Source organism: Amblyomma maculatum, chromosome 3 (assembly GCF_055883805.1).
Source record: "Amblyomma maculatum isolate TAMU_Amacu chromosome 3, ASM5588380v1, whole genome shotgun sequence".
Lineage (NCBI taxonomy): Eukaryota > Metazoa > Arthropoda > Arachnida > Ixodida > Ixodidae > Amblyomma > Amblyomma maculatum.
This window is the reverse complement of record NC_139346.1, coordinates 109,139,874-109,152,976: the sequence shown is the minus strand read 5'-3', so window position 1 is coordinate 109,152,976 and position 13,103 is coordinate 109,139,874. Positions and strand designations below refer to the sequence as shown.

Below are 13,103 nucleotides of genomic sequence, written 5' to 3'. Positions count from 1 at the left end.
TCTCTTCAGCAGCTGCAGTACTTCTTCAGTGAAACAACTGTTACAATATTAAATGCAAAGCGGAAGAAAAACGACACGACGATGGTGGGAGTCGAACCCACGACCTCCGAATATCGCGTCCAGTGCTCTCCCAACTGAGCTAAAACTACGGCTCTATAACCTTCCGCTTTCTTGGGTATTTATGTTGACTGTAGAGAGGCCAGCGAGCGTTCACCAGCGCCACCTTCATACATAGCGGCTGATGTGGAACATCCTGTTATACTGCGAGCGTCACGTAGGACGTAATCATTAGGGAGGGCGACAGCTTTGCGAGAACTCTCTTACGCTACCTTTTCGACCTCAAGACTGCCAGAACCGAGACCTTCTCAAACTATTAAGTAGGAAATTGAAGGGGAAATGAGGAGCTCGTCATTATACAATTTAAAGGAGCCAGCAGTCTCCGAGTCCAAGGGAAAAAAAATTTGGTGATTTATATATATATATATATATATATATATATATATATATATATATATATATATATATATATATATATATATATATATATAAATCTTTCCCCACCGGTGGAAAGATGTTACGGCGGACGCTACAGTCACGGTAGTGACGTCGATCGGCTTGACTCGACGTGGCCACTTCATTGCGAGGTAACGCACAGATTCTGAGGCACGCTTGGTCGCCGACACCAGGGACTGCCACAGGGCGACACCGAGACTGGAAATCCGGCTAAACCAATCCGGCCCACGCATAGTTCGGCTCGCCCGTGGTTTTGTTGTGGTAAAATTAAGGACGACTCCGGCCGGAGCCAACCGACGGAGCCAACCGTACGCCGGGTCCATCGGCCGAGAGCCCGTGGAGATCGCCGCCCAGCTTTACCCCAGCTCTTTGTGCTCAGACCCAACCAGCCGCTCTCCCCAACCCCGTCCCCAGCCTTGACCACAACACATGACTACCAGGAAGAGCCCAAAGCCGACCAGACCGACCCCACGACGAAGCGACCTCACGACCACTAGAGCGAAGACAGCACCCCCGCCCAAGCCGTTCGGCGTGTCCATGAGCCTTATTAGCCTTCGGCAAACGGTGACGATTGGACCTGATGCTCCGGGGCAAGCATTCATCCCATCTTCGCATTCATTGTGATGTCCCGCGTCTCATGTCCTAATCCTGTGTCTGTGTTCATCGTCACTTCATGCAATGGATTTCTAGCAATCGATCGGGACGATCGCTCGGTGGCCCCGGGTAGTGCTGCGAAGATGACGAAGCGGGCAGGGGCGCGGGGCGGAGCGCTCGCGCCTGGCCCGCTGGCCATTAAAGCATATTTCATCGTCATGTCATCACGTCGCTCTGTTTCTGTTGTGTCGCCGTGTTCCATCGCTTGTCATGCCACCACGTAACAATATTGAATTGTCACCGAAAACGATGGATGGATGCTTGGGTATTTGGTTCTTGTGCAACTCTGGAAAATGAAGTCTCCATTGCGGTCAAGTGTCCGAAATGAAAATAAAACATGGATCCCTGTAAGCCGGCCGTGAATCTCCAGCAATGCGGTACAGGAGAGTTTGTTAAAAGATGCGAATACATTGTGAGTGTGTGACCTATTCTCAGCCTGCACAGAGCTACTTTAAATTTGTCACGTTTCTCTTGGTGTACCCTCCTATTATTGGCTTTATTGCATGCAGTTTATTTTCGTATGCTCTGTCCCATTCTAATTGCCATTCTTGTTGAATTATGTTATTAATGTGTGGCTTGAGGTCCTGATACGGTACCAGTTGTCAATGTCTGTAGTATTTCGAAGAGCAGCTGACACAGCGAGCATATCAGCTGCCTCGTTGCCTGATGTACAACGGTGACATTGCCTGCCAGAGCGAAGCTAATGGAGCATGTACTACGTCTCACCTATACGTCCGATATTAGAAGACGGAAACGTATGTTTTCAAATAAGCTACTTCACATATACACGTTACCAACACACCCTCCATACTGGAGCATTCCATCAGCGAACCTTTACACTTCGCTAGTTGGTCTGCATTCATCTTGACATAAAAGTGCGCTAAAATATATAAACAAGAGACAGCACATGACCTTTACGTCAAGGAGAGGAATTCGTAATAGCACTTAGTATTTCTCCCTTTTATTCGGAAGCCATGCAAGAAAGAAGGCACTAGACGCTTCATTTGTGACACAGCCATCAATCCTCAATACTGTAGAGCTTGACGAACTGGCCGTGTTGGTTGCGGACTGGTATAGTTCGCGTTAAAACGTCTTTTACATATGCCTTTCATTGTGTAACGACATTCTTTTTTAAGCCCTTTTTTGTTTTGTCAATTGAGGAATTGCTTGTTATTATATAACTGCTATGCATGAAACTTTTGTTTTATTGTACCCCCCCCCCCCTTTATAATCTCCCGATCTGGGGGTGGCTGAAGTAAACAAAAATCGAACAGGGCAACGAATGTACTGTACAGGACAGCATGGTCTCTCGCTTGTAAGGGCTATTCAGATGTTGCTTCAAGAAAGAAAAAAAAGTAAGATGTCGCTTCAAAAAAGAAAAAAAGTAAGTACAGCTTTGTTCTGGGTTCACTTATGTAGACCAGGAGAAAAGTTTGCCTAAAAGCAAGACAATCCCCACATTTTACTTTATCGAACATGCCAAAAATGGTACTAAAAACCTCCTGTAGCACTCGCCTGCTTGAGGCATATTACTTTTCTTCACGTGCGTATAAGCAAGGCAAAGTTGTGGTCAAACCCGAGCTAGGAGCTCAAGTGCACGCACGTGTGAGTAAAGTCCTCAGTCCGAAGTTCGCTGTACCCTAACGGTCTCCGTGGCCAACGCGTTCGTCTTCAGGTGGCACCATAAGACCTCACTACCCATCCCGGTGTGCAACTGCTCGCTGGTGGCCCACCGCGGCAGACTGCTGGCCGTGGGCGGCCTGGTGCGCACACCGGCGGAGACCTCGTCTCAGCAGCAGCCCCTGGCGCCCATCGGCGACGTGCTAGAATACTCGCCAGTCAGCGACTCGTGGACGCGTATCAGCGTCATGCCCACGCGCGCGCACAGCGTTGGACTCGCTTCCCTCGGTAAGTGGTCCCTTCTTCTCAAAGGTGCAGTGAGGGAGACTATGTCTACCTGCGGATTATATGCATAAAGTGCCCTTAGCGCCCGCTGTCGGCGCAGCGTCGAAAACGGCACCGAAACGCAGGCGAACGCAGGCAACACGAAGGCGAACCTAAACGTCAACGAACTTTCGTTGCTGACTTCTTAGTGACCACATGCTGGTATAGCGGGGCGGAAGAGGGCCCACATCAAGTGTCCTCCTTCCCTCCTTGCTGGTTTCATTGCGAAATATTGAAAATATGCAAACTTATCTCACCTCTCGGGGACTTCTGAATCTCCCTGGGGCCTACATAGCAATTTTTACAATAGCAGGGCGCGCGTTGTCTTCCTTCACTTCGCACTCGTTTCGTGGCTCAGAATTTGAAAAAAAAATAGATAACTGTCTTTCCCGTAACCGAGGGCAAGTTTAAGTATAAAATGGGATTATTCACTTCGTAGCACAAATTTGCACGTGTTGACGGGGAGCATGCCTAGAAGGACTGAGATGACCGCTGGCTGACTGACCCACTCACCGGGGCGGGCGGAACATCAGAGACGCCGTTGGAAACACGGGTTTCATGCAGACAGCTCCGCCGGCGTGGTTGTGCGTTCGTGCAGACGGCGGCATCATAACAGCCGCGGATGCGCAGTGCTAATCAGCTGAGCGCTCTAGTGATAGCTCTAGAAAGGCACACCACGGTCATGGCTGTCTTATTTCTCCTGCACGTGTCTCTCTTGAAGACAAGTTTTGAGGTGTCCACCGAGAAGTGGATAGGTTTGTGCCATTGCAGCTTTGCGGTACGAAACAGCGCGAAGTGAGAATTCTTTAGACACATGCGCTGCTCCGGTAGTTCTTGAAGGTTTCCTGAGGGAAAGGAGTGTGTTTGACTTTGGCGCCATTTTTGGAAATGACGCGAAAGCCGTTGTTCCAAACTCGACTAGTTAAATCTTGTTCGGCGTCCGAATGATCACGTGTCGCTGCCTGGATGACGGGAAGTCGGTTCACGGTTGATGGCCCTCGTATTTATTGACTCCAATATCAATAAAAGTTCGACTTTTTGCATACGGCTACTTCATTTACGCCCGAAGTCAACCACAACGACAAGACTGCCTTAAAGACTCTTTGAAAATTATTAGTGACTTGTGCTCTAAGTGAGAAATAAAAATAAATTGCTTAAAAGCTAAGTCCATAAGAGTTACAAATAAGAGTAAAAATGTCTACTCTCTCGATTATGAAATAGATGGTAAGTCTATAAGATGTGTAAATCGTTATAAATATTTTGGTGTAACTATATCTCATGACCTCAGCAGGAAAACACACATAAATAACATATGCTGTCCAGCTGAAAAACAAAAAAAAAAATATCTGGTACTTGAGGCGAAATTTGAAACTCGCTCCTGAAAAAAAAAAAAAAAATTGGCCGATATTTGACTTTTGTTCGTCCCACATTAGAGCACGCGCGCGTCGTGTGGGACCCGTTAAAAAAGAATCACAGAGAGAGAATTGAAAAAGTTCAAAGAAGAGCACCGAGGTCCATCTTATCCTAATATCGTTAAACCGACACAGAAACTAAGATTCCCGAGAAACTTAACCTACCTCCACTTTCACAAAGCAGAATGATAGCTAGATTAAAATTTCTTTAGCTCATTTAGCATAAGTCATTCAACTTGGACACACAACAGCACATAAAGAAGACCAAATCCAACTCTTATCAGCACGAAGATATACAAAAGTGCTCGCTCTTACCGAGAACAATAGAGGAGTGGAACTCACTACCCAATGAAATACTAACTGCAAATATTGTAAATAAATTGAATCCAGACTGACTGTTCGTTTTTCAGGGCTTGAAATACGTAGCTAATGATTCAATGGTAATGTGTTTTTTTAAAACATGCACATTTCCTCCTGGATGTAATGTATCTGTTTTATTTTGTGGCTGTAGAAAAGGGATGTCCTGATGAATTTCTTTCATTTCTAGGTTTGTAGTTGTACCCTTCCTTGCATATTCGCTTTGCATGGCCTGCTTTCACCATTGCAGTACTGCTATTCTCTAATAGTATTGTAATAACCCTGTAACAGACCAACAGTATTGTTAAATAAATACATGAATAACTAAAACTTTCGAATGGTCACCAAGACGGGAGGCGGGAGGTATCCAAAGATGGGAGTTGTAACTATCGCATGCCTAAAAGGTGCATAACTATCCCTGCTTTTTTGATGGAATCTTTAAGGCGCCGTCAATGCTGAGGCGAACATAAACGAACTTTTGTCTTCCATCGAAAACGGCTGTCGCGGTTTCGACTTGATATCCAGTCCTTGGGTTTAGCCGTCAATTAAGCGCCCTAGAACTGATGCACAGCGGCGGGGCCATATATTTTGTGTGTACGTGTGTGCCCGTGCGTGCGTGCGTGTGTGTCGCCCCCCGTGTGCCACTGTGGCAAACTCGTGTCATCACGCGATAGGCTGGTAGTTGCCACGCGCAAGTGAAGGCTGTTTGTCACGCTGTCCAATTGTTCGAAATAACTGTGGATATTGTCCACTTTGGTGAAATTGGGCTCTCAAGCTAGATCCAGCATTTTGATACAGTGCCTAAAGCGTGAGCTTGAAATGAGACACCTTTCGAACAGGCACGCTGAGAAACTTCGAGAGCACTGCAGAATCTGCACTAAGTGTTTCTGCTGCTGTTGCGGCACTAGACGTGTCTTTTTTTTGTTTTACGTTTAGTAATCGATAGCTTATACAGCGCGTTCGACTGAATTGCAGTCGGCATAATAGCAGCAGTCGGCATCGCGTGTTGAAAGTAAACGGGGGCTGCTGAAAAATATTGGTATGGTAATTTGTGGTTCTAGTGATTGATGATTGGTGCGTGGTAGGCGATGAAGCGGTAATGAAATCATTACCATTGATTGAATAATTGAACAAATAAAAATTGAAAAAAGGGGATCTAAGGTGCCAAAATGCTCAAAATGAAAAACCAATGTTTGATGATGCTAATTAAGAAAATGTAAAATTAGTAACTGATGAAATAAATAAAAACTTACAAGGGTTCAACGCTACTGAACCAAATATTGAGTGAAAGCATTAGCTGCGGGTGACCTAGAGTTCTTTTCTTTTTCTTCTTCCTCAGCCCACATATAACGCCCCGCTTTAGCCAAGCCGTATGAACGTGCCTTAGTGGCCTATAGGGGTAACGTGAATGCCAGAATCCTAGCAGGCTGATTCTGACATAACTGTTTCATGTGAAACGAGAATGGGGTGAAAAGGGCCTACACTAGACGCGCAATACGCCTTATTGTGAAAAAGTTTGGAAACAAAATTCGGGTCGAACGGTCTGCGCGCCAAGGGCTACCTCCATCATTGCTGTCTTGTATATATATTGAATCATTCTGTTCAAGTATCGTGCACAACGAATTTCTTACAGGATTTCGAATGCACAGAGAAGAGGTTTGCGTGCTAGCATATATCGCTGATATTGCTGTTTTCAGCTATAATTACGATAAAGTTTGGGAAGCTCAACGAAAAGTTGAAAGCTACCTGCGAAGCAAGCGAAGGTGTGGCCAATTGGCAAAGTGCTTGTGATTTTGGCATGGGGAATTACCTCAGACTCTGACGCCATTGTACCGTCGACAACTACGTATAAGTACTGAATTGTCCCTCTTAAATTTTACGCTGATAATGAACCTTATCGCGAAATAAGGCCGAATAAGTAGGACATAAAACAAAAGGATTTGATGGATTGAACGTCTCGATGTTTTGACGTGCCATAGTATACAATCTTTTCTTGGTTAGCAACTGTGTTTACGTGATGCATGTCGCGCACTGTTGCCATCTAAATGTGAAAAAGTTGCATAGGGTGTTTGCACTGTTTGTGTGAGGTTCCTCTTGGAAAAAGAAAAACAAAAAAAAAAAACATGCCGAGCCAACGTGTTCTGAAGCCTACGCGCTTGAGGTATCGATTTAGGCCTAGTATTTCTACGTCAGTTCAACGTTATATTTTCTTTAAAGATGATAAGGTACCTCTTTTCAAGTATCGGCAAAAGTTGCGTGCAGCAAACGCAAAAGCATTGAGTACTTAATTTTCATTCCGCCCACTAATACTTCGTGATGCTTCACAATCCACCGTAACCAAAGTAACCTATTCTTAATTCAACATAAAACAGCTTAATCTATTACAGCGCGTACTTGATCCAATGCAGTCCACCCCAATGCCACTCCGCCCATATTAATCCACTCATAATCCATCGTCTTATACCGCATTTCAACGTAATCAACATTATTCCACGGTACTCGACTTGAGTGTGCCTGAAATTATTGCAATTTAATTTATTGCACCTTTTTCGCCATAACTATCCTGATCAAAATAAATCCGTTGTAATTCGCTCTTAATACACTAGAACCTACCTATCGTTAACTGAACGCAATAATCCACAATCGTACACACCGCAAAGCAAATAATACACTCTTTATGGCCCGCAATCCACCACGCGTGACGTTGAGCTGGCCAAGTCCTGGCCGCTGTAATTGGCGGCCGTGAAGTGTGCTCCCAATAAAGGCTCACGTTTTCGAATGGGAACCACCACTCCTGGAAATGTTCACTGGTAAAACGTTCTTCCAGATAAGCCACTTGTGCTGCTATACGCGGTGCGATTTGATAATTGACGGCCGCTGCACGCGATGTCAGTTGTGGTCTGCGGGCAGTGCGCGAAGCGAGGGGAGCTGCAGGGTTCCTCTTCTTCAGTTGGGTAGCCAGAGGAGTAGCCCGACGGACGTACTTGGGTGAGGCCGCAGAAAAGGCAGGAAGTGTCGGCTCCAGACTGGGTGTCGGGAACACGGGTGCGGCAACGGCAACGTTAGGTGGTTTCACTCTGTCAGCCTGTGCGTCTGATAAATTCTAGCGTGAAAGTCTTAACCTTACGATGGAGCTCGCGGAATGTTGGATTGCATGCCGGTACAGCGTTGCGCAGACGTATTCACATGAAGGGTAGATGTGCTATTGATTGCTCACGCCTTATGAAAGAAGCTTTAGAACACTCTGATATCGCCGGAGGCTTTCAAGCCGCATGTTAAACTTCCCGCCTCTCATTTTTGTCCTTTGGACATTGCTTTCATCAACTTTCGTCCGCGGGTGATAGAGTGCAAACGCAAGATCACGTCACCACTTGCACATGCAGCATGTCGTGTTAGCCCAGGCAGGGGGGGCGCCGTAGCACCCGCGCCGGAACGCTGCCAGAGAAAGCAGTCCAGACACCGAGCTCCCAAGCGACGAAATGAACCCCCGTTTATTCTCGCACTCCGCTTTTATACACTTGCGCCACACTTGCGCCACAGATACCCTAGCGCCACTATCGCAGTCGCAGCTGCCAGCCAAGCCGAGCCAAACCAAAACAGATGATAACAGCACATCCCCCTTTTCAAGCACTATTAACTTTACATGCATACACTTCAAAATAACATTGGAACACACCCAAGAAAACACGACAGAACACAGTCACTCCAGCATCAGTCGTCCACGCCCAGCCTTATGGGTTTGCGAACAACTCTTCCAAATCTGGTCGTAGTTACAATTCTAGCTTGAGAATCGCCACCGTCAGTCTCCGTCTGAGTTAGAGGCACCAAAGCTTCCGGAGCTTCGTCAAATTGGTTGTCTACTCCAGTTACCAATCCGGCCCTGCTGGGCTGTTCCTGACTATCCGGAAATTCGTAGTTCCCGCTATCTACCCTGTCTTTTGGGAGACGGTTAAGCATTCTCCTGTTTCGACGGACTTCAACCCCGTTTTCCGTTTGCACACGGTATGAACGCGGCTGTGGTGCTGCTCCGAGCACTGTACCTTTGGTGCGGAGATCAGTCACCCACACCACATCACCTGCTTCCAGCTTTGGGAGATTTTTAGACCGGTGACGTCGGTCGAAGTGGCGGCTTTGCTCCTTTCTGACTTTACGGTCCGTGGCTGCCGCTTCTTGCAGACAGCATTGTCCCGGATTCCGGTGCGAAGGCAGCATTGGGACTCTCGTCCTAAGCCTTCTACCCATCAGTATCTCCGCTGGGCTGACGTTCAAAACACCAGGCGTGGCCCTATAAGCCAGCAAGGCTAAGTAAGGGTCGTCCGATTTTAGAATGAGATTCTTAACCGTCTTTACCATACGTTCGACTTCCCCGTTTCCCTGGGGGTGCCTTGGACTCGAGGTGACATGACGGAAGCCATACAGTTTTGCAAATTTCTCGAACTCGGCACTGACAAATTGGGGACCATTGTCGGTCACCACACACTCGGGAATGCCATGTCGCGCAAAAATGCTTTTCATTCGGCTTATCACGGTAGCAGACTTTGATGACGGAAGAATGGCAATCTCTGGGTATCGCGAAAGATAGTCTACTACGACAAGATATTGCCGTCCCTGAATTTGAAACAGATCGACCCCTACTCTCTCCCAAGGAAAAGAGAGCGTTGGCAATGCAATCATCGGTTCGATCTGTTCTGGCGCATGCATCGCGCAAACGCTGCACTGTTTCACGAATGACGCTATCTCAGTGCTAAGTCCCGGCCACCAGACAGAACCTTTAGCCACACTGCGGCATCGCGAGATGCCTTGGTGACCGTCATGCAGTTTGCTTAGCGCTTCCTTTCGAAGGGTCTGAGGAATGATAAGCCTCATACCTTTGAGCAGAAACCCGTTCACCAAAGTAATGCATGCACGTTCCTGCCAGTATGGCAGAAGATAACAGGGAACATTTTGTTTCCTGGGCCACCCTTTTTTGCACACTGTGCGCAAGCTTCGACACGCTTGGTCTTTTGCTTGACCTTCTTTTACTCTTTTCAAGAAATCGTCGCCTGTTTCTAAACCCAGTAAACAAGCTTTCGAGTAAGCGGTTACCTCTGAGACAGTTAAACAGCTTTCCACTTTCGTACGAGCTAACGGCAAACGTGAAAGAGTATCAGCAGTGGTTAGCGATTTGCCTGGTACATATAATACAGAAAAACTGTATCGCATCAGGCGCAGACGAAAACGTTGAATTCTTGGGGGCATAGCGTCGATTGCCATGTGACCCAACAGCGACACCAAGGGCTTGTGGTCAGTTTCAAAAACAACTTCCAGACCACGTATATACTCATCAAACCTTTCCGCTGCCCACGTCAACGCCAGTGCCTCCTTTTCGATCTGAGAGTACCGTTGCTCGGTTTTGGTGAGCGAACGAGAAGCGAATGCAACTGGTCTACGTTGCCCGTCTTTTTGCTTTTGAAACAAAACTGCTCCCAGACCGAAAGACGATGCGTCAGCTGAAAGAGTGGTTTGTAGCGAAGCGTCGTACAAAGCCATGCATTGCGCTGAACAAATGAGCTCTTTGAGTTCTTGGAACGCTTTTTCCTGATTGCTGTCCCAGACCCAGTCCCTATCCTTGTGCAAAAGAACACGCATGGGAGCAGTCACTTGGGCTAAATGTGGCAGGAAGCGGGCCAAATGATTCGCCATGCCCAAAATGCTTCTAAGCTCAGTAACGTTTCTGGGTGCTCTCAAATCTTTTATAGCAGTGACCTTCGCTGGGTCAGGATGAATACCTTCCTCATTTAAAATGTGACCCAAAAAACGCACTTGCCTAACCCCGAATAAGCATTTCTCTTTGTTTAATGTCACATTTGCCCTTGCTAGGCGTGTGATCACGTTACTTAAACGCTCATCGTGTTGAGCTTTGCTTTCGCCAAACACTAGGACATCGTCCATGAAATTAACGACCCCCGGCAGGCCACCTAGTATCTCAGACATTCTCTTTTGGAAGTACTCCGGAGCGGAGGTAATTCCAAAGGGTAGTCGCGTGAAACAGTATCTACCGAAGGGTGTTAAGAACGTGGTTAGCTCTTCCGAGTCTTTACTGAGTCGCACCTGGTGGAAGCCTGAGTTGGCATCGAGCTTTGAAAACCATTTCGCTCCCGACAGTGACCCTAGAGCTTGATCCACAGTTGGTAACGTAAATCGCTCTCGAACTACGCATTTGTTCAATTTAGTGAGGTCTACGCAAACTCTCAGGTCTCCTGAGGGTTTCACTACCGGAACTATTCCGGCGCACCATTCGGTGGGCCCATCCACTTTCCTGATTATGCCTAAACGCTCCATTTTATCTATTTCGCGCTTCAGGGACTCCCTCAGGGGAATTGGTACCCTGCGTGGAGCGCTTATGGCATGCGGGATAGCGCCAGCTTGTAGCCTGATGGTGTACTGCCCTGGCATCGTACCTAGACCGCGGAACATTTCTGGAAAACGCGTCTCGTACTGCAGGTTTCCCGACTCGACCGCGTCTGCAAATTTCACGATACCTTAGACCTCAAGTGCAGGTAATCCTAGAAGGACGTCGCGTAACGGACTGACAACGTAGCATGTTTGATACACAGTTTTCTCTTTCCATGCGATCTCTGCTACGAATTTGCCTAGTACGTTAAGCTTACTGCCTCCTGCACCTAGCAAGATTTCATCGGTTTTTACCAGTCGGGACGGTAATCCCGGAAACGTTGCTGGTAATACTGACACTTCAGCACCTGAGTCAACCTTTGCAAAAATGGGCACAGAATTAATGCGCACCTGAACAAATCGCGCTTTTCTGCATGCATCTATTGATCCCACGAAAGTCTCTCCAGTTTCCTGGTTGACCGCTGAGACGCGTAGCTCTCCAGTTTCCTGGTTGACCGCTGAGACGCGTACCTTTCGTTGAGCGGAAGCCGTTGCTTTCTTCAAGCAGGCCCTTGCGACATGTCCCTTCTTGCCACAGTGAAGACACTTGGCAGCTCTGGCTGGGCACATTGTCCTGGGGTGGGCGTCGCCACTGCAGAAAGGACACCGCACCTCCGGCGTTCGTTGCCCATGCTGCCGCACCTCCGGCGTTCGTTGCCCATGCAGACGTACCAATGACACCATGTCGTGTTAGCCCAGGCAGGGGGGGCGCCGTAGCACCCGCGCCGGAACGCTGCCAGAGAAAGCAGTCCAGACACCGAGCTCCCAAGCGACGAAATGAACCCCCGTTTATTCTCGCACTCCGCTTTTATACACTTGCGCCACACTTGCGCCACAGATACCCTAGCGCCACTATCGCAGTCGCAGCTGCCAGCCAAGCCGAGCCAAACCAAAACAGATGATAACAGCACACAGCATAGGTTGGAACGCGTTTTCGGTTTGAGGCCTACACATAATGGCAGTTGATTAAACGCTTGATGCAACCGGACATCTATAGTGTTGTCAAATTAACCAATCTCCACTTACCCCCCTTCACCCCCCCCCTCCCTCTGCTTACCGCCGTGTTCTTGCGCGGGATTTGGGATGGTTTTGCTGTGTAGGCTCAAGACCCTGCTCCTCTCTGTAGCCCTATAATTTCGGTGTTTGGTCGCCGCCGACTATTGCTTTACTCTAAACATAGAGAACGGCACTGTGTAAGCAGTTAATGACTCTCTGGATTGCAGGTGACGACATCTACATACTCGGAGGTCAGCTGTCGGATGACGCTGGTGCGGCCACGAAGAACGCCTACCGCTACAACCCGGCGACAGACCGCTGGGTGACTTTGCCGCCATTGCCGATGCGCCTCAGCCAGGCGTGTGCAGTCACCGTACGCAAGCAAGCATTCAAGTGACGGTGGCCGTCCGCGTTGCGCAGGACATCTGCCGTGGGCATTGGACAAGAATGCACTGCCGCTAATAAATTCCTTTGTAAACATATGCTCGCTTTGTGCATGGGTGCATCGCTGGGCACTATTCTCCGCGTGGTGACTAAGCAGCTTTGTGGTGCTCCCTTAGCGAACATCGTTGAGAAAAGGGTACGACGCAACGGCACCTTTTTTTCGAAACCAGAACGGAGAGAACTGTCAGTTCAGTTAGCAGCGAACCGGGGAGCAAAGAGCGTCTAGCATCAGCCTTGCTAGCAAGGCTTCGCATGCCCCGAGCATTTCGTGGCGGCAGCTACTGCTAAATGAATGCCGTGCATGCTGCAAGTGCAGTCGCGGTTACTACGTTGTTGTGGCAAAGAATCCTA

General features: G+C 48.0%; 1 protein-coding gene across 1 annotated transcript in view; it reads left to right on the top strand.

Annotated features, from left to right (window-relative positions):
• Positions 1-12,737, top strand: part of LOC146195673 (uncharacterized) — a 50,393-nt gene extending 37,656 nt beyond the window's left edge. Inside the window, exons 11-12 of the mRNA XM_084596255.1 lie at positions 2,843-3,075; positions 12,536-12,737. Coding sequence (XP_084452381.1) covers positions 2,843-3,075; positions 12,536-12,705 — 403 coding nt within the window. The 3' untranslated portion in view covers positions 12,706-12,737. The remainder of the gene's footprint in view (positions 1-2,842; positions 3,076-12,535) is intronic.
• Positions 12,738-13,103: the final 366 nt, after the last annotated feature.